Here is a 24,665-nt window from a genome sequence, read left to right as displayed (position 1 = left end):
GCAAAAAAATTAAATAAATTGCTATGTCTTAGAAAATAAAAAAGACAGGATACAGTAATTAGCATCTTTATACTAAAAGTGTTATCAATTAAACAAAAAATAAAGCAGATCTGTCACCAAATTTTACACTACAGACTACATACAACATAAAAAGATCCCATAGACTTGATGAGGCTGGTGTACTCACTGTGAAAATAAAATCCATGGCAAAATGGCTGTATAATCCCGGTTTGAAAACTAGCATTTCATGAGTCCAGCTAGAGCTAAAGCTGAACTCATATTTTAATATTAGGCAGGGAAAAATATAATAAAAAAGAATAATAACAGATGTTCATAGTAAGTACCCCTGTCTCTTCAGGTCTAAGATTTTTTTTAATTTTTTTTTAATCATGTATGCAGTTTATATCGTGAAATCTGTTTGTTTTTTTGTTCTTTTAGTGTTACCCAGTCATGGCTCTCATCTAGATATGTTTTTGATATACTACATCTCCGCTTTGTCTACGCTTTTTTTTTCATTTAGCTTACAAACATTTTCCAGTTGTAAGAAATGTGGATTTTCCATGTTTTTATCAGGACTCGTGTCTAAGAGCATTTACATGTAGGAATCTGTGTATATGTGAGGCGAGAACATGGAGCGTTGCTAACTGTCTTCTCCTCCTGTCTTCTCAGCGTCGTGAAGCCCACACGCCACTATACTGTCTTCCTCTCTGAAGATTCCTCTGAGGATGAGTTCCTGCAGGAGGAGGATCCTGTCTCTGCCTTCTCTGAAAACTTTATCTTCTCTGCTCCCTTTGAATGGTCTCTGTCTTTCTTTTCTATCGATAACACGACTTTTCCTCTTGCACTAAATCAGCCTGAAGAACATCAGGTCCATGATGACGGGATGGAACGTCTGCAGATTTTCTCATCCGCTTTGCCATAAAAGTTTTCCGTGCATAATTGGACATGTGGTGCAAACTATTAAATCCGTCCCATGTCAACTTCTGTTGTGGAAATGGCAAAGTTTAGTTGTAGATTTTCCCTACTCACTGTGTAGTGGCCAATCCTGGGTACTGCGGCTCAGCTCCCATTCACTTCAATAGGAGCCGATTTGCAGCACCTGAGAACTGTCACTGCACGGGAAACGGAGCTGCGCTAACTTCAACTTACACGACGTTGGAAACAGCTCATCGGGCAGGGACTTGCGTAGCCAGCAAAATTTTCTCTTCCCTTTTGTATAATTTTAGTTTTTACCATAAATGAAGTACAATGACATCTGAATTTTTCCTTTTAACTTGTCTTAGGCCACAACAGTATCGAACATTAAAGGAATCAGATCCTGACGGCGATGAGATCATCAGCCCAGAAAAGGAAAGCGATTCGGTGCTTGACCAGGAGCCGTCACATAAGGAGATCCCAAATATCAATTTGCTCGAAGATATCTTTAGTAATTTTAATGTGGAATCGCAACCACCGTTTATAAGTCAAGCCAAGAGTTTGGAAGACTTGAGAACCCCCAAGGAGGACCATGAAGACCATTTTACATTTGATTATCAGGTGAAATGTCATACTTTAATAAAAAAGAAAGCGTAGACTCTTTTAATAAAGGGAATCTGACAGCAGGTTTTTGCTACATAATCTGAGTGCACCATGATGTAGTGGAAGAGAGCCTGACTCCAGCGATGTGTCACTTACTAGGTTGTGTTTTATCACTGCAGGACTAGGTGTCTCGTGCCTCCTCGTCCCACCACGCCCCCAACACTGATTAACAGCGCTCTGTCACTGTACAGTGTACACAGATAGCTGCCAATCAGTGGTGTGGGCGGGGTTATATACAGAAAGCAGCCAATAAGTGGTGTGGGCAGGTTAATATACGGAAAGCAGCCAATCAGTGATGTGGGTGGGGTTATATACAGATAGCAGCCAATCAGTGATGAGGGTGGGGTAATATACAGAAAGCAGCCAATCAGTGGTGTGGGTGGGATTATACACAGAAAGTAGCCAATCAGTGGTGTGGGCGGGGTAATATACAGAAAGCAGCCAATCAGTGGTGTGGGCGGGGTAATATACAGAAAGCAGCCAATCAGTGGTGTGGGCGAGGTTATACACAGAAAGCAGCCAATCAGTGATGTGGGCAGGGTAATATACAGAAAGCAGACAATCAGTGGTGTGGGCAGGGTAATATACAGAAAGCAGCCAATCAGGGATGTCGGCGGGGTAATATACAGAAAGCAGCCAATCAGTGGTGTGGGCGGGGTTATACATAGATCAGCATTGTGAGCTCTGCTAGATCTTAAGCAGAGAAAATTTTATATCACAACTGCTGCACCAAGTAAACTAAGTGACACATCGCTGCAATCAGGGTCTCTGCCCCTACATTATGCTGCTGTCAGATTACATTACAAAAACCTGCTGACAGATTCCCTTTATTAAAAGGTAATGTCCCACTTATGGTAAGACATTAATAATATATTGACATGTGGCTTTTTTAAGATTTCTGCTTGTAGTGATTGAATGGCAACTCTCATAATGGAAGATGTCTTGAAGATGAGAATCTTGGTCATTAGATGGACACAGCTAATTACTGAAGAGAATCATGATATTTGTTCCTGTATGAACACATAACCAAAGTACCTGAATTATCCCTACGAAGTATTCTGTATTCATCACGTCATACAGTACAGACCAAAAGTTTGGACACACCTTCTCATTTAAAGATTTTTCTGTATTTTCATGACTTTGAAAATTGTACATTCACACTGAAGGCATCAAAACTATGAATTAACACATGTGGAATTATATACTTAACAAAAAAGTGTGAAACAACTGAAAATATGTCTTATATTCTAGGTTCTTCAAAGTAGCCACCTTTTGCTTTGATGACTGCTTTGCACACTCTTGGCATTCTCTTGATGAGCTTCAAGAGGTAGTCACCGGAAATGGTTTTCACTTCACAGGTGTGCCCTGTCAGGTTTAATAAGTGGGATTTCTTGCTTTATAAATGGGGTTGGGACGATCAGTTGTGTTGTGCAGAAGTCAGGTGGATACACAGCTGATAGTCCTACTGAATAGACTGTTAGAATTTGTATTATGGCAAGAAAAAAGCAGCTAAGTAAAGAAAAACGAGTGGCCATCATTACTTTAAGAAATGAAGATCAGTCAGTCCGAAAAATTGGGCAAACTTTGAAAGTGTCCCCAAGTGCAGTTACAAAAACCATCAAGCGCTACAAAGAAACTGGCTCACATGAGGACCACCCCAGGAAAGGAAGACCAAGAGTCACCTCTGCTTCTGAGGATAAGTTTATCCGAGTCACCAGCCTCAGAAATCGCAGGTTAACAGCAGCTCAGATTAGAGACCAGGTTAATGCCACACAGAGTTCTAGCAGCAGAAACATCTCTACAACAACTGTTAAGAGGAGACTTTGTGCAGCAGGCCTTCATGGTAAAATAGCTGCTAGGAAACCACTGCTAAGGATAGGCAACAAGCAGAAGAGACAAGTTTGGGCTAAAGATCACAAGGAATGGACATTAGACCAGTGGAAATCTGTGCTTTGGTCTGATGAGTCCAAATTTGAGATCTTTGGTTCCAACCACTGTGTCTTTGTGCGACGCAGAAAAGGTGAACGGATGGACTCTACATGCCTGGTTCCCACCGTGAAGCATGGAGGAGGAGGTGTGATGGTGTGGGGGTGCTTTGCTGGTGACACTGTTGGGGTTTTATTCAAAATTGAAGGCATACTGAACCAGCATGGCTACCACAGCATCTTGCAGCGGCATGCTATTCCATCCGGTTTGCGTTTAGTTGGACCATCATTTATTTTTCAACAGGACAATGACCCCAAACACACCTCCAGGCTGTGTAAGGGCTATTTGACCAAGAAGGAGAGTGATGGGGTGCTACGCCAGATGACCTGGCCTCCACAATCACCAGACCTGAACCCAATCGAGATGGTTTGGGGTGAGCTGGACCGCAGAGTGAAGACAAAAGGGCCAACAAGTGCTAAGCATCTCTGGGAACTCCTTCAAGATTGTTGGAAGACCATTTCCGGTGACTACCTCTTGAAGCTCATCAAGAGAATGCCAAGAGTGTGCAAAGCAGTCATCAAAGCAAAAGGTGGCTACTTTGAAGAACCTAGAATATAAGACATATTTTCAGTTGTTTCACACTTTTTTGTTAAGTATATAATTCCACATGTGTTAATTCATAGTTTTGATGCCTTCAGTGTGAATGTACAATTTTCATAGTCATGAAAATACAGAAAAATCTTTAAATGAGAAGGTGTGTCCAAACTTTTGGTCTGTACTGTATATCAGGCAAGGTGACGTGATCAATAAAATGATACTTCTGAGGAATAATTCCGGTGCTTTGCATTTTTCTACATGGGTCAAGAGTTTAGTTGAGAGTTGCCCTAAGCTAAGCACGGAATAGTAGAAGTGGTGCATAGGAATTCTACCATACATCCATTACATGACCAAGACAATTTTTTTAGCCTTGAAAATAAATAATGGCAGTTAGCATAGATAATGAAAACCAAGAGGGATTGGTGAAAAACATTTTGTCTACCCAAAAAAATATCTATAAACCAATTTTAATCTAATTTTGTTTGACAGAGAATGGATCTCAACGTACCAGAGAGAAATCGCTTGGTTCCACCAATGAAACACAACCACCCATACAATAAACTGTGGAGCATGGGGCAAGATGACATGGCAATACCTGACAAATATCTGCAGATTTCACCGGAGAAACAGGCTTCCCTTCCCGGTAGTGACACAAGTACTCCACAGAAGGAAATTACATCTGTGTCTGGAGATAGAGAGGGAACATTGAGCAGCAGCCACGGAAATATCACTATCCCAAGACCACATGGCAGGAAAACGCCAGAGCTGGGTATCGTTCCTCCACCACCAGCACCAAGAGCTTCTAAGCAGCAAAACGTTTCGACAGCAGCCGAGTGCTGTAAACTTCAGCTCGGCGAGAACATCAGCTTTCCTTTGCAAAGTCTACAAGGACACTCAGTATCGGATGGACACAGACAAGTTTCTGATTCTAGTTCTATGGATTTGTTACAGCCTGTTAAAGTTTCTACTGAGATCTCTGTAAATGATGATATTCTTAGTCTTTTAGATCCATTAATAGTGGGTCAGGGTCATAGCGACACCATGCCTCCTCTAGGTAGTGGTCTTCAGAGCTCTGAAGCACCACATTACTCCAGCACTCCATGTTTTACCTCTCTACAAAGTGATTTTACTCCTGCCGCTTTCCCTCAACAATTAGGATTTCCCACCCCACAACCTGCATTTATACATTCACCACTTAATCCATTTATTCAAGCAATGCCGCAGGACCATGCCGTCTCCGTGATAGGTATTACGGCGAGACCATTTACTCCACCAGTTGTCTCTAACTCTCTTTTCTCAAGGTCTCTTTTCTATCACAGTCAGAGACGCCCAACTCCAGCCTTGTCAGGAAGTAGTCTTCTAAGCCACGTTCCTTCTGGTCCTTCAGTCAATACACTAATACAACAAGGTCAAACAAACTCCGAAACGCGGCAAAACATTCCACCAGTCTTGACCGGCCCATCTGGCCATAGAACTTTACCTATGACTCGGCCTTCCGCCAAACCTCAAGACAACAAACCCAGGGAGTATCCAGCCATCCCTCCTAGACCTTCAAAGATTTCCGACCCTGTCCTTCTCCCTTCTAGACCAGGTCAATCCAAGGACCCTTTTGATGAGCTCCTCACCAAAACAAAAGAAGCAGTAACTCCAACTCCGGGAAAAGTAGAGCAGCTCCGAAAACGATGGGAAACTTTTGAGTAGGATTCAAATTTTTAGGTTTTGGTCAAGGAGCGAGTTGTCCAGGTGTTGAAGAACGTTCTCATCTCATACGGAGAGATCTTGAGATCAAATATTTGCTCACGGATTTCATTTTGGAATTAAAGGCTTTAATCACAATTGACTCATCATACTCTTTAGGTTTGAGTGACTCCCAATTCTTGCTTGTCGTCTGCTTGACTACTTTCCGGTTGGAATTTTTCTTGATGTAGAACTACTGAATCCAGCGCTTTATCATAGAATAAAAAAAAAAAGCTTCTGATACAGAACAGGCATCACAGTATGAGGTCTGTCAAGGACTATAAATTGACACTTTGCTTTTCTAGTTAACTCCCCACCGAGTCCCCGGGAAGTGCTATATGATGTGTTAGCACACGTTATTACCATGTGCTGCAATTTATGAAGCAGCACAGTTTTTAGTCTTCTATAGCAAAATTTGATCATTGTGATAGCAAATGTGATCGTTGTGGTAAAATACACAGTTTTGTAGAAAAGATTTTACAGCCACTAAGTATCAAAAATTGAATAGCTATGTAGCAGAATACATGCACTCGTCATTAGCGGTTTCTGTGACTTAGTACACAACGCCAGAACAAGATATTATAGTAGTCGCTGCTCTACGTCCTCGACACATCAGTCAATATAAAGTGGAATTAGACGTTTTATGTACCATGTCCCACTAATTGATGTTTTTTTTTTGGGGTCACCAAAAATGACAGTATCTAGAACACGAATGTACTAGTTTCTAGTGTAGCTTGTACACTATATCGTCTACACGTACTCCTCGATATTCTCCGCTTGTAAGATCAACAGACCATGTTTAGGTGACGTTATCCTTTTAGCTGAGCCATATAAAAGTGAATTTAAGTCATTTAAGTGTCAATATACACACAAGATATATTACTGTTCTGTATGTTGTTGGGTACGTATAGCACCGGTCACTCACTACACAATATATGATGCACTAGGTAGAGTAGATTCCTATAATGGGGTGATTTTTTAAAATAATTTTTTTCTCAAACTCATCACTTATCAGACTAAATGTATGCAGTCAGTTGTCACAAAATCAGGAAAGTAGTGACCCTTTGCATGTCACCTCTGTATGACTACAGTTCGTTGTATGTTTATGCTTTGTTTGTTTTTTTCTTCTCGGTCGCTTTATTGGGGGACACAGGAACCATAAGTTAATATGCTGCCACCTGGGGTTGAAACTTAAAATCCATCTTAGAAAATAAAAAAGATGATTTCTCCCGACAAGCCTACACCTTGGCAGCCGACAGCCAGTTAGCTAGTTATTCAGTTTAGATTAGTGTCATTCGGAGGCAGACAGAGGTCTAAGTAGCAGACTTGCCTTAGCCTTGATTTGGCAGTTTAGGAACTAACCTTTTCTCTTACCTTTGTGTCCAGGGATGCAAGTCTTAGCAGAGGGGTACTAGTTGCTCGGGTAGTAACCTGAGGGATTGCTATTCTTCCTTCTGCAGTACTGGTATTAGCTTTCCCACCCCGGGGACAACTTTACGACATCCCATAGTTCTTGTGTCCCCCAACGAAGTGACCAAGAAATGAAGATTTTTGGTACTTCCCGTGAGAGGGTTTGATTTTGAGCTTCCCACTGTTTTTGCAGTAACTAGGTGTCAGCTGCTCATGTGTAGCCTGGTGGGGAGTAGTCATCTTTTCTTTCTAAAATGTAATCTTAGTGTCAGCCTCCAGATGGCAAAATAATAACCCCTGATTCGTGTCTCCTCCAATGAAAGCTACGAGAAAGATATTTTATGATGATTACCAAAAATCTTTAGTTTTTTTTTTTTAAATTTCACTGAAAAGTAATTTTTACATTTCTGGACGTTTTCAGTATTGTCTCATTGGTTGCAGTAAGGAGTAACAGGGAATTTTTTCTATTTTTTTGGTTATTTTTCAGCTGCCTTATTCCTGGGCTGAAATGTTCTAAGTCGTTGGACTTTAGTAGATAGAAGCATAGTTATTTTTCCCCTTTCACTCTGTCGTATAGCGTTACATTTCTTTTCTTTTTTTGCTTTTCGGAGCTTTACAGGGACATTTACAGCATGTAATCCTGCCGAAATTGACAGCGGCGTAATGGTCGTGATGTCATGTAGACATTTTGTGTAGATCATTTTTTTTCTTGAAAATCCAGAAATTTCCAAAGGGCAGTTGACGGACTGATAAGAAGACTGGTAAAGTACAAGACTAATATATTATTCCATCTAATTGGGATTGTGCAGTGTGAATCCAGTGACTTTGATTTTAGGAACCATCAATTTTGATTCCTGGAAGATGAACTCCTTTGTCTTCAAGTCAGGTTAGTCTTCAGGTCATGTAAGCCACATTACTCCATGTAGTTACGTAATTGAGATGGTGCGAATAGATTTGGTAAACTGGGAACCGTCTCCTACCTGCCGGCATCTGCTGCTCTTCTTTTGATTAGTTGCCCTGTCTCGACGTCACATATGCGTCACGCAATGATGACATCACACCAGGCTGGCTAATCAGAAGAAGAAGCTGTGGATGACATCAGGTAGGAGGCGGTTCACAGGGCTGCCATCCCGCGGCCACAGATTACTGACATAGCCGCTGGAACGACTCCTGCTAATTAGGGAGAAATATGACTCTAGTTTCAGGGCTGTATGTCACAACCTCCTATAGTTCGACCACAGAAAAACACTATATACTCCCTAAGAGAACATGTATGGTCTTACCTGAACAATCTTGGTCTTCAGAGAGGATCGGGCCTTCTTAAGCTGAGTTCACACTTTACTTACCATTTGGCATTACTTTCAGTATTGACGTCTAACCACCATATGTACTTTATGACAAAAGGACTTTTTTTTCCCCATACATCTGACTAATAGACATTTGTGGGCATATTAGATGTGTGCACAGATGATACAGTGTATACCGTATGTTCACATTTAGTAAATGCACTACATATTTCCATCCAGCAAAGTGATTGGAATTGAAATTGATAGGTTTTTGCCACCTAATCCGAGAGCAGCATGATGTAGGGGCAGAGACCCTGATTCCAGCGATGTGTCACTTACTGGGCTGCTTGCTGTAGTTTTGATAAAATCACAGTGATAATCAGTCAGCAGGAGATTATAACTAGAGGACTAGTAAACCTGCTGCCTTGTAGTCCTCCACATTCATGAGCTCTGTATAACCCCGCCCCCACCACTGATTGGCTGCTTTCTGTGTATAACCCCGCCCCCACCACTGATTGGCTGCTTTCTGTGTATAACCCCGCCCACACCACTGATTGGCAACTTTCTGTGTATAACCCCACCCCCACCACTGATTGGCAGCTTTCTGCATATGCACAGTGTACACAGAAAGCAGCCAATCAGTGGTGTGGGGGCGAAGTTATACACAGAAAGCTGCCAATCAGTGGTGTAGGCGGGGTTATACACAGAAAGCTGCCAATCAGTGGTGTGGGCGGGGTTATACACAGAAAGCTGCCAATCAGTGGTGTGGGCGGGGTTATACACAGAAAGCTGCCAATCAGTGGTGAGGGCGGGGTTATACACAGAAAGCAGCCAATCAGTGATGAAGGCGGGGTTATACACAGAAAGCTACCAATCAGTGGTGAGGGCGGGGTTATACACAGAAAGCAGCCAATCAGTGGTGAGGGCGGGGTTATACACAGAAAGCTGCCAATCAGTGGTGAGGGCGGGGTTATACACAGAAAGCTGCCAATCAGTGGTGAGGGCGGGGTTATACATAGAAAGCTACCAATCAGTGGTGAGGGCGGGGTTATACATAGAAAGCAGCCAATCAGTGGTGAGGGCGGGGTTATACACAGCTCAGCATTCTTAGTACTTAGTACATCTGCAACAGATCAAACAGTATCAAAACTGCAGCCAGCAGCCCAGTAAGTGACACATCGCTGGAATCAGGGTCTCTGCCCCTACATCATGCTGCTCTCAGATGGGATGGAAAAAAACTGGTTTCCTTTACATAGAGTCTGTCAGCACAAAATGACTGTTCAAACCAAGCACAGCCACGCGGTGCACGCATAGTGTGGCCAAACAGTTCAGAGCACCTTCCCACCTCCTTCTTCCTTATTTAAATGGATGAAAAAAGGTGCCAAAATGCTGAAAAAATTGATGTACCGTAGATTTGAAACCGATTCAAATCTGCCAGGAAAAAAATAAGCAGCTTGTGCATGAGATTTATGAGATTTCAGAAGTTTCATTTATTTCGCTGGTACCGTCAATTACTGCGCAAAAACGTGCCGCAAAAACATAATGTGTGAACAAAGTCCTATTTCTGCCCTGTCTCTGGCTACTGTAAAGATGGAGCTGTTAATCGAGAAAGAGGAGGAGGTAGATAGATGGGAGGGTGCACTGAACTGTTCATCCATGACACGGGTGCACCCAGCGTCTGTGCTTGGCTTGAACAGTCATTTTGTGCTGACAGATTCCTTTGAACAAATCTCATCCATACACTGCAAAAAAAGTAATTGTCTTTGTAGATTTACAGTACGGATTTTCCCTTTTGCAACGCACAGAGTATTATAAAATCCGAGTGCAGCAGAGATTGTAGCGAAATCCGTCAGATTGTTTCCAAATTCCGGAACGTGTGACACTGAGCATATTGCATATACTGGATGAGCTCAGCCTTACTTGTGGGAATACACTGGACCTCGCTGCTATATGTCCTTCCTTAGCTGGTCTCTAAACCCGACACATCCCCAGATGTATGGTGCTGCATGATCAACATTAAAAAAAGCATATATGTCCGATAGATGCCTTGACGGATGCCATCCGATGGCCACCCAGCCGTTATCTGATACCATAGGCACGAAACTGGATGGCACAAGATTCTCTTGACTTAATATCTTGATGCTTGTACTCGTGATATTCTCACCTTCCATCATCCCTGGTGATCCAGCAGCGGCCCCTCTGGAGGTCTGCATCATACGTATGTTAGCAGGAGTACTGACTTCTGCAATTGGCTGCAGCGGTCAGGTGAGTAGAAGAGAAACATCCAATAACAGCTGACTGCTGCAGCCATTCACAGCGTTTTACAGATCTCCGGAGCGGCCTGTGATGGATCCATAGGGCAGCCAGAAGGTGAATATATGCATCCATGTCTTTAAAAAAAAAAATGGACAACCCCTTTAAAATAAAGAAAATAACCTATTGTTTAAATTGGGTTTTTGTGTTACTTGTAAAAAAAAAAAAAAAAATTGGCAATTTATTTTTTATTTATAGCATTTTTTTCAGTCTTTATTAAAATACAAAATTAGTAATCTTCATATTTTCACATTTGTTACTGAGGGTTTATTTAGACTCGTAGACAATCATCACATCGGTCTTGATGAAGGGTCGGGATGAAGTGCGAGGCTCCAGATTCATTAAAGTGAACCTGTCATCAGGAAAAATGGAGTCCATTCTTCAGGCCCCATGTTATAAAACAGGGGAAGCAGAGTAGATCGAGATTTAGTGTAACCTGTGTATTAAGCATTTAATCCTCAGCTCTTTCTGGGTCCAGTGGGTGGTCTTCGGTGTGCATACAGAGAGAGCTGTCAATCACTGACAAGGACCGCCCACTGGACCCAAAATCCCTCTATAGTCAGCTGATAACACAGAATCCACCAATCACAATAGGTGATGTCACGGCTGACACTGCTCCCCCTCCTTTGCGCACGCTCAATACAAAAGATAGCGTCGGGATGGATCTGACCATTCTGGTAATGTACATGTATTGTTTCCTGAAACAACAGGAAGTTAGAGTCTAAAAAAAGCCCCAGTGGCCGGTGTGAGAATTGCAGGATTTTTTATTTTTAATAAAGATTACGATATAGGGGAAAAAAGGCATTGAACACAAAAATCTGATCTAGCAATAGGTAATTTTCTAATGATCGCTCTCCTTTAAGCGCACATGTATATAGCTGCTGCAGGTCGCTGCCTTATCTATTTCTTGGAGGACATATATGTCATTTCCACCAGACTTGGCTGTCTATATAACGACGGACAAGGGGATCCTTTATCATTTCACTGTATGGTGCTTCACCTGATTGACCAAAAACATCTGCACCCCAGGATGCTAGAGGCCATGATTACATACATAATGACCCAATGGTCTGCACTTTTGTCCCTTTTCATTGTGTACCTTAAATTTTGACTGCCAGAATGAGCGTCTGTCCTTCGTTACGTTGTAGCTTTCCGGTGTGATAGGTTACAGTCTTTGTATGTTACATGTTCAATGTATTATACCCCTCTGCCTCTTGCTCCTGTCTCTGATTACTGTCTTTTGGGAGTGAGGGGCTTGAGCAGTGCAATATAAGTGACCCCCGATAGGTGCAGAGGCGGCTGCTGCTGAATCGGGATCCCAGCAAATGCACCACCCCGCCTGCTGGTCAAGTAATGTTACTACAACTCTTAACTTTATGGGTTTGTTTGTTTTTTTTTTTGCTTGACATGTATGATTATCAAGTGTTTTGTAATATAATGAGTGGCATTGAAATATTCAAGATAGTAAACTATTGTGTTTTCCGGCTGGGTGAGACTGGAATTATAAATTGTATATCCTGCGTGTTAGATAAAACACGATCAGATGGATGCACTGTGTAATTATTACTGCACTACTACTTTACGATGGAAAGTGCTTATCAGGTCGCCAGTGTTTTATGAAAAAGATGTGTTGCTTTCTGGAAGTCCGTTTTCTGCTCACTTTAACGCCTCTCTTGTATTGTTGCTGTTTTTTAACTTTTTCTCGTAGCAAAGCATTAAAGTGGACCTGTCCGATTATTCGGGATGGAAGGTAATAAAGTTGCCCGGGGGGTGGGAGGGTTATTGCTACTTTTGGCCACTGTTAAGGTGCTCAAATAATTATCGATAGAAAAATTAGGTCAAACCGCACCCCTTAACAACCTTTCCAATTCTCAGTTCTTTGTTTCCTCTGTCACACGATTCCAGGGTTCTTATGATCTAATGCAATAGTCTCCAACCGGTGATTCTCCCGCTGCTTCAAAACTACAGCTCCCGGGAAGCAGGAGGCTAAAGATTGTCCTAAAAGTGCCCAAACACCTAGATAATTCACTCTACCCCTCCACCATACACATGCACAAGAATTGTAAATGCATCTCAATCTCCCTTGAAGATGAACATGTCATAAGCCGTTCCCTCTTCCATCAAGTTCTGTTCAAACTAAGAGCAAAGTCTCCTAAACCTGCGGATTTCATGTGGCAACATTGATGTCTGTGGCTCTGCCGACAGCTTCAGGCTTCCACTACTGCTTCATTTAAAGGAAACCACAGGCAGATTGAATCAGAGTCTCCCTCCATGATTCCTGCCAGGTATGTCTTTCTCTGAACCACCAGAACGTTTCTGAAAAAAAATATAGTATGAGTAGAGATGAGTGAACCCGAACTTAAAAGTTCGGGATTTGTACTGGACAGTTAGTGTCTGGTGGTAAAAGCTGAACATGGACTTCTTTCAGAAGACCATTGCAATGTTCGGAGTTCCGGAGGATGGTGGGAGAGAGAGAATTTTCCAGCTCAAAAGTTTGGGTCCCCATTGTTTTCAATGGGGTTCAGGTTTTGGTTCAAGTTCGAGTACAGTTCTGGTACCCGAACCAAACGTTGGAATAAAGTTTGTGTCGGGTACCAGAACTGGAACTTCCACAAGTCCACACATCCGTAAGTATGACCATAGCTGGAGACTGGACTACTCCAACGCTGTCCCCTGCCAGCTTTTCCCAATGCCGCTAGAGGAGGAATTCATTGACCGGTCTCTTGCTAAGCACACACACGGGAGACACCTGGCGGTCATCTAGAGCGGAGACAGGGACTAGTCGGCCAAGAGTGGTGCCGAATTAGTCATGTCTCTCCCAATGGTCTTTCGTCTGATCTTCAAATAGTTGGGCGGCATGAATCGAGTGACAGGTTCCCTTTAGATAGAACATTCTGTTAATATGGCCGATCATTTTATTGTTTCCGTCCAAAATATAAGTGACACCGGCAAAGCCTTGGCAGCTGCTCTTCCATCCGAATGTGTATGTAAATAGTAATATTGAAAAGTGGCAGCTGAAAGTGACAGGAGATTAAACTCGTCAGTATGTTGCCATTAGTGTAACTTGTTTCTATCCATTTTTGCGTTTTCTCGGCTTCATCGATATAGGTTGGGGTAATGGAGGTTACAAGTCCACTTTAATCGCCTGTACATTTGTTGCTACCCTCATAACAGCAATTCCTCGGAGGCTACATATTCTGCATGAGGCTTACCGTACATTTCTAAACCTATCATAGTGTTTTGTTTTTAAAGATATATCTTTTATTTTGCTGTGGGCAAAGACAAGATAAACTTGTCTTTGTTTTTTTTTTGCCAGGCTGTGAACGGGTTAAACATGCATTTTCTTTTGTTTTTCCTCCTTTTTTTTCACAGTCGTGCATGCACATTTCAGTGATGAGCGTGTTCGCTGTCTCACAAAAATAAGTATTTTTCTATCATTTATACCTTTTTATCTGGTGTGTAAAACACAAAAGTACAAAAAAAAAAATTAAAATAAAAAAGAATCACAGGTTTTTTTTTGTTTTCTTCTTGAAGCTCGGTGAATTAGTGTGCACTTTACAAAGCCGTGAAAATGAACTTGTGAAACTTACAGGAAAATAAAAATCTACAGCCAGCTACCATCCTGCCTCCTTGTGTCATTAATGTGGCTACTGTCCACCATATTGGTTCATGTGATTCAAGTAAATCTGTGTATTATTTCTTGTCTTAATAGATCCTCCATTCTTTATAGGTTTCTTTTTTATAGTATCTGTAGAAGAGTGAGAAAAAGGATCTTAGAAAGTGAGTGTAAATTAAGTTATTTGAGTCCCACTCCCTCTTACAGACATAAGTTTCTTACACAATGCAGATGCTGCTGCCTCATTTGTATAACACCACGACACCTGCAGCTCTCGAATAGGTCGCCCCCCTCACACATACCAACGCTCGAATAATCAACAGGCAACTGTGGCACACCAGCCTGACCAACTGAGGCGGGCTTCTGGGGTTGCTGGACGGAGATGGAAAAGATCCCACTCCCAATGAGCACTTCATCGCATTCAAACAGTCCTTCACCACTTTCAAGTCCACACTCACTGCAGCAAAACAAACCTACTTCTTATCTCTCATATCCTCCCTGTCTCATAACCCTAAACAGCTATTCAACACTTTAAATTCTCTTTTCCGTCCTCCAGCACCTCCTCCCTCTCATCTCATCTCAGCTGAAGACTTTGCCTCATACTTCAAGGAGAAGATCAATAATATCAGAGAAAGCTTTGCCCTACAGCCCCCACAGCTTCTCCTCATAACTACTTAGCCCTCCTCCAAAACCAGCTTCTCCAGCATTACAAAAGATCAACTTTCCTCTTTACTCTACAGATCACATTTCACCACCTGTGCTCTCGAGCCGATCCCGTCCCACTTCATCCCAAACCTCACCTAGTCTTCATCCCATCCCTTACCCACCTCTTCAACCTGTCACTAATAACTTGTGTCTTCCCCTCATGCTTCAAACATGCCTTGATCACACCCATCCTCAAAAAGCCCTCCCTTGACTTATCCTCTGTGTGTAGCGATTGCCCCATATCACTTCTCACCTATGCCTCAAAACTACTTGAACAACATGTCCATCTTGAACTATCCTCCCACCTCTCCTCCTGATTCCTCTTGAACCACTTGCAATCTGGCTTCCGATCGCATCACTCCACTGAAACTGCTCTGACTAAAGTCACCAATGACATACTAACACCCAAATGCAAGCGACACTACTCTGTCCTTCTCCTCCTGGACCTGTCTTCTGCTTTTGACACAGTGGACCATTCCCTCTTAATACAGATTCTCTCATCTCTTGGCATCCCAAGGTTCAGTTCTAGGACCCCCATTTTTCTCTCTCTACACCTTCGGCCTGGGACAGCTCATAGAGTCTCATGGCTTTCAGTATCACCTCTATGCTGATGAGGCACAGATCTATCTTTCTGGACCTGATATCTCCTCCTTTACTAACCAGAATCCCACAATGTCTGTCCGCTATTTCATCTTTCTTCTCTGCTAGATTTCTTAACATGGATAAAACATTCATCATCTTTCCCCCATCTCACTCAACCCCCCAACAGACTTATCCATTAAAGTAAAAAGCTGCTCACTCTCCCCAGTCCTGCAGACTCGCTGCCTTGGGGTAACCCTGGGCTCTGATCTCTCCTTCAAACCACATATCCAATCTCTTTCCACTTCCTGCCGACTCCAACTCAAAATATCTCCCGTATCTGTACATTCCTTAATCAAGAATCTGCAAAAACCCTAGTGCATGCCCTCATCATCTCCCGCCTCGACTACTGCAACCTCCTGCTCTGTGGCCTCCCGTCCAACACTCTCGCACCCCTCCAATCTATCCTAAACTCTGCTGCCCGACTAATCCACCTGTCCCCCCGCAATTTCCCAGCCTCTGCCCTCTGTCAATCTCTTCACTGGCTCCCCATTGCCCAGAGACTCCAGTTCAAAACCCTAACCACGGCATACAAAGCCATCCACAACATGTCTCCTCCTTATATCTCCGATCCTCACAAGATCTCCTTCTCTCCTTCCCTCTTATCTCCTCTTCCCACAATCGCATACAAGATTTCTCTCGTGCATCCACCCTACTCTGGAACTCTCTACCCCAACACATCAGACTCTCACCTACCGTGGAAACCTTCAAAAGGAACCTGAAGACCTACATCTTCCGACAAGCCTACGACCTGCTGTAACCACCGCTCCACCATACCACTGCACGACCAGCTCTACCCTCACCTACTGTATCCTCACCCATCCCTTGTAGACTGTGAGCCCTCGCGAGCAGGGTCCTCTCTCCTCCTGTACCCGTCGGTGACTTGTATTGTTTCAGATTATTGTACTTGTTTTATTGTACTTGTTTTTTAATAAGTATACCCCTTTGCACATGTAAAGCGCCATGGAATAAATGGTGCTATAATAATTAATCATAATAGCAACTTCATTTTCCTGGTACAGAGCTAAAGTTAGGTCCAGAAACATTTGGACAGTGACAGAATGGTGATTACAGCTCTGCAGGCCGCTATTTCGGATGTAAAATGAAACAACTAAGATGTAATTGAAGTGTAGACTTTCACGTTTCATTTAAGGGGTTGGACAAAAGTATCCTGTGAAACATTTAGGAATTGCAACTATTTTTCTGCAAAGCCTCCTCATTTCAGGGGCTTAAAAGTAATTAGACAAATCAACTTTACCATAAACAAAATGTTCAGTTTTAATACTTTGTAGAGAATCCTTTGCAGGCAATGACGGCCTGAAGTCTTCTAGCCATGGATATCACTGAATGCCACCTTTACTGCAGTGACTTCAGTTGTTGCTTGTTTGTGGGTCTTTCTGCCTTAAGTTTTGTCTTAAGCTTGTGAATGCTGCTCTCTGGGGTTGGGATCTGGTCATAATTCGGCCATTGCACAATATTCCCCTTCTTTGCTTTCGCAGGATGTTTTGGGTCATTGTCCATCTGTCCTGTGAAGCACCGTCCAACCTTGCCGCATTTGATTGAATCCGAGCAGTAAGTATCGCCCTGTACACTTCAAAATTCATCCGGCTGCTTCTGTCTTCAGACATATCATCAGTAACCACTAGTGACTCGGTGCCATTGGAAGCCATGCGTGCCCGCGCCATCACACCGCCTCCACCATGTGTTACAGAGGATGTCCTGTGCTTTGGATCATGAACCTTCTCCATACTTTCTTCCTCCCATCATTCTGGTACTGGTTGATCTTAGTTTTGCTTTTCCAGAACTGGGCGGCTTAGTTAGATGTTTTTTGGCAAAGTCTAACCTGGCCTTTCTATTTTCAAGGCTGATTACTGATTTGCACCTTATGGTGAACCCTCTGTATTTGTTCTCAGAAGTCTTCTCTTTATGGTAGACTTCCGTAGATACTGAAACACTTATTTCCTGGAGAGTGCTCTTCACTTCGGTGGATGTTGTGAAGGGATTTTTCTTCACCATGGAAAGGATTCTGCGATCATCCACCACTGTTGTCTTCAGTGGACGTCCAATGTGCTTATTTTTTTTTTCAGAATGTACCAAACTTGATTTGGCTACTCCTAACATTTCTTCTCTCTTCTTGATGAATTTCTTCTTTTTTTCAACCGACTGATGGTCTGTTTCTCTACCATTGAGAGCTCCTTTGACTGCATGTTGTGGGTTCACAGCCACATCTGGAATCAAAGCCAGACCTTTTACCTGCTTAATTGATGATGGATTAATGAGGGAAAAGCCCATGCAGCCCATTAAAGGGCTTTTGAGATAATTGTCCAATTACTTTTGGTCCCATTAAAAAGAGGCAGCTATAGATTAAAGAGCTGTGATTCCTAAACCCTCACTCCAGTTAGGATGTGAAAACCCTCAAATTATAGCTGAGAGTCTGCACTATAAGCCCATATTAATTCTATAACTGTATGCTGAATGTGTTTTGGTAAACAGCTAAAATGCCAAAACCCGTGTCACTGTCCAAATATTTCTGGACCTAACTATAAAAAAACTCAAAAATCTGTCTGCTTGATGTCACCAGTAGAAGGAAAAAAAATAAATATGTAAGAGTACTATTTTACCACCTTAAAGGGAATCTGTCAGCAGGTTTTTGATATATAATCTGAAATAAGCATGCTGTAGAGACCCTGATTCCAGCGATGTGTCACTTATTAAGCTGTATGTTGCTATTTCAATAAAATCAGTGTTTTATCTGGAGGAGATTATCACTACAGGACTAGGTGTCACGTGCCTCCTAGTACTTCTCTGTATAACCCCGCCCCCACCACTGATTGGCAGCTTTGTGTACACTGTGCATAAACAGAAAAACTGCCAATCAGTGAAGTGGGCGGGGTTATACAGAGCTCAGCAATTTGAGCACTACTAGATCAACAGAAGTGATTTGTATCATAATGACAGTATGTATGTGACATCGCTGGAATCAGGGTCTCTGCCCCTACATCATGCTGCTCTCAGATTACATAGAATGACAATTTTTCTTTAAAGGCGCTGAATGAGCAGTTCCATTCAACGTGCTTAGATAATCGGTGGGGGTGCTGGATGTCCGACTCTCACCGATCTTATATTGATTACCTTTTTAGGTAAATTCTGCCTGGATATACCCTTTAACAATAGTTGTGTGTTTAATGCATTTATTAAAATACTTACCGATCACCATCTTCTTGCGCTCGGTGCTGGGAACTGGAGAAGACGGCAATCGGAGAGTATTTTAATTCTTGCACCTCACTATGGGTAAATTTAAAAAAAAATCGCCTTTGCGGTGCACTTGTGGCGAATTTGGTGCGGATATGCAGTGCAGAAAATGGTCAGGATCTTACAGTACCAGCGAAGCAGATACTTCAACAACTCATCTTAACGTTGCGTATATTTTCTACTTGTAAATTGACCTGGTGGTGCGGATTTTTAAGCCGGCAGAATGTCAATTCTTTGTGCCGGTCACCTTCTAATGCAGAACTGAGAGGTATTGGGTATCCCCCCCCCTAATTTCTACCCATTGTTTAAAAATTCTGCTTTATCGTCCAATATCCCGACTTGTGAAAATTCATTCCAGAGTTTACGTTCTGCATATTTTATATCACTGACGTTATCCCAAGTGAGTGGGGAAATGCTTTATTAAAGACGTATCTAAATGTATTTTTTTTTACTTTTGTCCGTCAGGGGGAGCAGTTTGCGTCAGTCCCGAAGAACAGGATTGAGCCAAGTGACCTTATCAGCGTCTGAGAACAGCGAGAGGTCAGAGTATCATTAGCAACTAAATGCAATATTTCAATTAGTTCTACGTGGAACATACGCTCTATAAGTTAATGATATTCTGGGATCAAAGCTACAAAATTAGCAGGAGGTATCATTAAGTAGTGTGTGGACACATTAGAAAATGAAATAATAATGTGCAGGGACATTGAATGCAGCGGCTGACTCGCACACACGGATAGTAATCTGACTGTTAACTACATCTTGTTCTAGATTTACTGCCCAAAACTGTAGATCCGGAGTGGCGCAGAACAAACGGTAAGTGAAAAATGGATGACTTCTCAATGAGAACAATGACAGTTGTTAGAGCTGCCAGAAATACAGTGACTAGGGCTAAAATATAAGGGTGATTGACACTTTTCCCATAAAACCAAATCGGTCTTAGCCCGACAACCCGTTGCGGAGCTGATGTTCCAGTTTGCTTTAAGACCTCGTTCAGACACCTGTACATATAACGATTGGAGTACGGTATGTAATTTCTGGACTGACCATGTGTCTCCTAACCTAAATTCAGCCCCATAGCCATATATGAGAATCTCCCTATAAAGCTTATTTAAAAAAAATTAAAGGGTTTGTTACTCGAGATTTACGAGCATGCTCGGGTGGTTTCCGAGTATCTTCGGCGTGCTCGAATCTTATGTTTGTGTCACTCCGTGTGCACGATTTGCGACTGTTTGACAGCTTTAATACATGTTAGGAATGCCCGTTTGTTAACTCGCCGAAAGGGTTAACAGAACGCGCTCGCTCATGTTACCAGTGTGAGACATGTAATGACTGACTGTTCACACTCCTGACCTACAAGTCTCACACTGGTAATGCTTCCTTTCATTTAACATAATCTCTGAAGGTAGATTATCAGGGAGATCTATGTCCAGCCCATAGATCTTAATGGCTCATTTACTTATTAAGAAAAATGTGAATTTCTCTGGAATAAGACATTGTATTGCAGATATCAAGGTATCATTTTATTCAGATTCCTATGACCTACAGGTACATATAGATGGTTTAGGAGGGTTGATCCTACTGACAGATTCCCTTTAAAACCTAAATATTGTAAAGTCACTTGGAGCTACCGCACATCAGTAAGCACAAGATAAGCTTCAACGTATTTTTATTAGTTCTTTCTCATATCCAGATTTCACACCCCATCAAGTAAGTAGACATAAATTGACAGGTAGCAACGCTTTGGGTTTTACACCCTTCATCAGGCAGGAGAGAAGTAATCAAGGAAGCATGGGCGGTCTTGTAAAAGAGTAGACGATCCAGTGTAAAATTCTACAATAGCTGACCAAGAAGACTTAGAAGGAAATTAGAAATTTTCCTTTGATTCGTCTATGATGGAATCACTGACTGGGTGGGTCATGGAAATGCAGTAGATATAGTATACCTCGACTTCAACAAAGCATTTGATAAAATATCCCATGTTATCCTTATTGAAAAAATGACCAAGCGTGGGATTGACAAGGCTACGGTTAGGTGGATTCATAATTGGCTCAGTGATTGTACTCAAAGAGTGGTAATAAATGGTTGCACATCCAATTAAAAGAGTGTTTCAAGTGGGGTAACACAAGGCTCTGTCCTGGCCCCAGCATTGTTCAACATTTTTATAAATGATCTAGATAAGGGAACTGAAGGTAAACTAATCAAATTTGCAGACTATGCAAAGCTAATAGGGATAGCTAACACTAAAGACAGAGAAAGGATTCAGAAGGATCTAGATAAGCTTGAACAACTGATCAATACCGTTTTAACAGGGAGAAATGCAGGATTCTACATCTGGGCAAGAAAAATGAAAATAACACCTACAAAATGGGAGGAATAGAACTAAGCAACAGCACGTGTGAAAAAGACTTGCGTATACTAATAGATCACAGACTGCACATGAGTCAACAGTGTGATGCAGCAGCAAAAAGGCAAACACAGTTCTGGGATGCATTAAGAGAAGCATACAGTCTAGATCACGTAAAGTATTTATCCCCCTCTACTCCTTCTTAGTCAGACCTCATCTGGAATACTGTGTCCAGCTTTAGGTCCCTCATTTTAAAAAAGACATAAAAAAAAGGAAAAAGTTCAGAGAAGAACTACCAGGATGTTGTGATGACCGACGAGGAACGTTAAAAGATCTGGGAATGTTTAGCTTGCAAAAAAGAAGGTTAAGAGGAGACTTAGAGGTGCATCTCACTAAATTAGAATATCATCGAAAAGTTAATTTATTTCAGTTCTTCAATGCAAAAAGTGAAACTCATATATTATATAGAGTCATTACACACAGAGTGATCTATTATATAGAGTCATTACACACAGAGGGATCTATTATATAGAGTCATTACACACAGAGGGATCTATTATATAGAGTCATTACACAGAGAGTGATCTATTATATAGAGTCATTACACACAGAGGGATCTATTATATAGAGTCATTACACACAGAGGGATCTATTATATAGAGTCATTACACACAGAGTGATCTATTTCACGTGTTTATTTCTGTTAATGTTGATGATTATGGCTTACAGCCAATGAAAACACAAAAGTCATTATCCCAGTAAATTAACAAAAAACACCTGCAATGGCTTCCTAAACGTTTAAAAAGGTCCCTTAGTCTGTTTCACTAGGCCCCACAATCATGGGGAAGGCTGCTGACTTGCCAGATGTCCAGAAGGCAGTCATTGACACTCTCCACAAGGTCCCAGAGTCTGGAGGAAGAGTGGAGAGGCCACAATCCAAGCTGCTGGAGGTCTAGTGTGAAGTCTCCACAATCAGTGATGGTTTGGGGAGCCATGTCATCTGCTGGTGGAGGTCCACTGTGTTTTATCAAGACCAAAGTCAGCGCAGCCGTCTACCAGGACATTTTAGAGCACTTCATGCTTCCCTCTGCCGACAAGCTTTTTGGAGATGGAAATGTCATTCTCCAGCAGGACTTGACATGGAGAATCTATTATAGAGAATCTATGGGGCATTGTCAAGAGGAAGATGAGAGACACCAGACCCAACAATGCAGATGAGCTGAAGGCTGCTATCAAAGCCACCTGGGCTTCCATAACCCCTCAGCAGGGCCACAGGCTCATCCCTCCATGCCACATTGCCGCATTGATGCAGGAATTGATGCAAAAGGAGCCCGACCAAGTATTAAATGCATTTACTGAACAGACATTTCAGTAGGACATTTTGGATTTTAAAACATTTTTCAAGCTGTTATAAAATATTTTAATTTACTGAGATAATAGCTTTTGTGTTTTCATTGGCTGTAAGCCATAATCATCAACATTACCAGAAATAAACACGTGAAATAGATCCCTCTGTTTGTAATGACTCTATATAATATAGGAGGTTCACTTTTTGGATTGAAGAACTGAAATAAATTAACTTTTTGATGATATTCTAATTTAGTGAGATGCATCTGTAATAGCTATCTATAAATATTTGAAGGGATGTCACATTGTAGAGGGATTATCCTTAGGCTGTGTGCCCACGATGCGTTTTTTAAGTGTTTTCGCAGCGGCAATTCCGCTGCAGAAACGCTTAAAAAACGCATGGTAGAAGGCCTGCCATGTCCCCCAATGATAATCCGCATGTGCTGTGCACATGCTGCGGAAATTTCCGCTGCGGATTATCATTGCGGAAAAATCCGCAGCACTACCAATTACTTTTCGGAATTGCGGCGTTTTCGCTGCCATTGACTTGCATTGGACCACATGACATCCGCATCACTACATGTGCACATGCGGATATAATGCGGTTCAATGTGCGGATGGTACCCGGGTTGGAGAAGAGGAGACTCTCCTCCAGACCCGGTACCATAGTACCTGTAAAAAAAAGAATAAAATAAAAAATATATATTATACTTACCTTCCGATGGCCCCCGGTGTCCTTATCCGAAATATCCTGGCATGCCGGCAGCTCACGATGGTCTAAAAGGACCTGCCATGACGTCATTTAGTCATGTGATGGGTCACGCGTCCGCTGACGTCAGCGGTCGCGTGACCCATCACATGACTAAATAACGTCATGGCAGGTCCTTTTAGACCACCGCGAGCTGCCGGCAAGCCAGGACGGATCGGATAAGGACACCGGGGGCCATCAGAAAGTAAGTATAATATTTTTTTTTTACCATTCTGTTACAGTCACACTATATAAATCCATGCCATTTGCATGGATTTATATAGTGTGATCAAGTTGTCAAGCACTTTTCCAAGTGATGCTAAAATCGCTTGGAAAGCGCTTGTCAACTTAGTCTCATTTGCACATGGAAACATGGTGTATTCCCATAGTGCATTGCTAACAGTCATGGTAGGTGAGTATATAAACCTCCCCAACCTTCCATACTTAAGACTGACAAGTGGCAGTCACGGCAATGGCCACTAACTAGAAACTCCAGAACTGCCCCCAGCGCCCTCCCTTGTTCTAATGAGAGAAGCTGGACTCATTAGTAGTCGTTAATAACTAATTAGCAAGATTAGGTCTGGTGGGTTTTATACTGGTCGTGAAGCCTCACTACTGTGGGGTGCAAAACCTCACAAGACATCGCAAACACACTCATTTTTGTATCTCAAAATATCCACCGCACTTAATTATGAGTTGAAATAAAGATGTTATAGGTGAAGGCGTTCATGATCGGATACGGGTATAAAAATAAATTAAGATTGTAAATGATAAGAGTCAAGTTATCAAACAGCGGAGCGCAGGTAATTAGGGAAGATGAGGTATTTGCAGATGTCAGCAGACTAACCTTTCATTATAATACGCGCTCATATGCATTGCGGTATTATAGAGAAGTTTTGTACAAAGTCGTAATAGGGCCACCATAGAAGAACACCAGCCAGATGCCAAATAGATTTTTCTTTTCAGATCATGGCATACTCCATTAGATTGTGTGTGTACAGAGGTAGTCACCTCTTCTTGGTAGAGAATATCTTCATAGGTCCCGATCCATCAAACAGTTTTGGCCAGAGTCCTGGCATATAATGACTTTAAATACCTAGAAATTTTTGTACAAAAATTTTAAGACTTGATTTTTTGGAAAAAGTTTTAGCCTTTTTTTTTGGA

General features: G+C 42.1%; 1 protein-coding gene across 4 annotated transcripts in view; it reads left to right on the top strand.

The window, feature by feature from the left end:
* The window catches only part of DENND1A (DENN domain containing 1A), a 754,510-nt gene extending 747,154 nt beyond the window's left edge, over positions 1-7,356 (top strand). For 2 of the 4 annotated variants that reach the window (XM_073639756.1, XM_073639755.1), the window contains 3 exons: positions 670-798; positions 1,284-1,536; positions 4,591-7,356. In XM_073639756.1, coding sequence (XP_073495857.1) covers positions 670-798; positions 1,284-1,536; positions 4,591-5,802 — 1,594 coding nt within the window. In that variant the 3' untranslated portion in view covers positions 5,803-7,356. The remainder of the gene's footprint in view (positions 1-669; positions 799-1,283; positions 1,537-4,590) is intronic. The other 2 variants (XM_073639759.1, XM_073639757.1) reach the window with 1 other exon arrangement.
* Positions 7,357-24,665: the final 17,309 nt, after the last annotated feature.

The sequence above is a fragment of the Phyllobates terribilis genome, unplaced genomic scaffold (assembly GCF_046119375.1).
Source record: "Phyllobates terribilis strain yellow unplaced genomic scaffold, ASM4611937v1 Scaffold_7__3_contigs__length_470593459, whole genome shotgun sequence".
Lineage (NCBI taxonomy): Eukaryota > Metazoa > Chordata > Amphibia > Anura > Dendrobatidae > Phyllobates > Phyllobates terribilis.
This window is presented reverse-complemented; position numbering and strand designations above follow the sequence as displayed.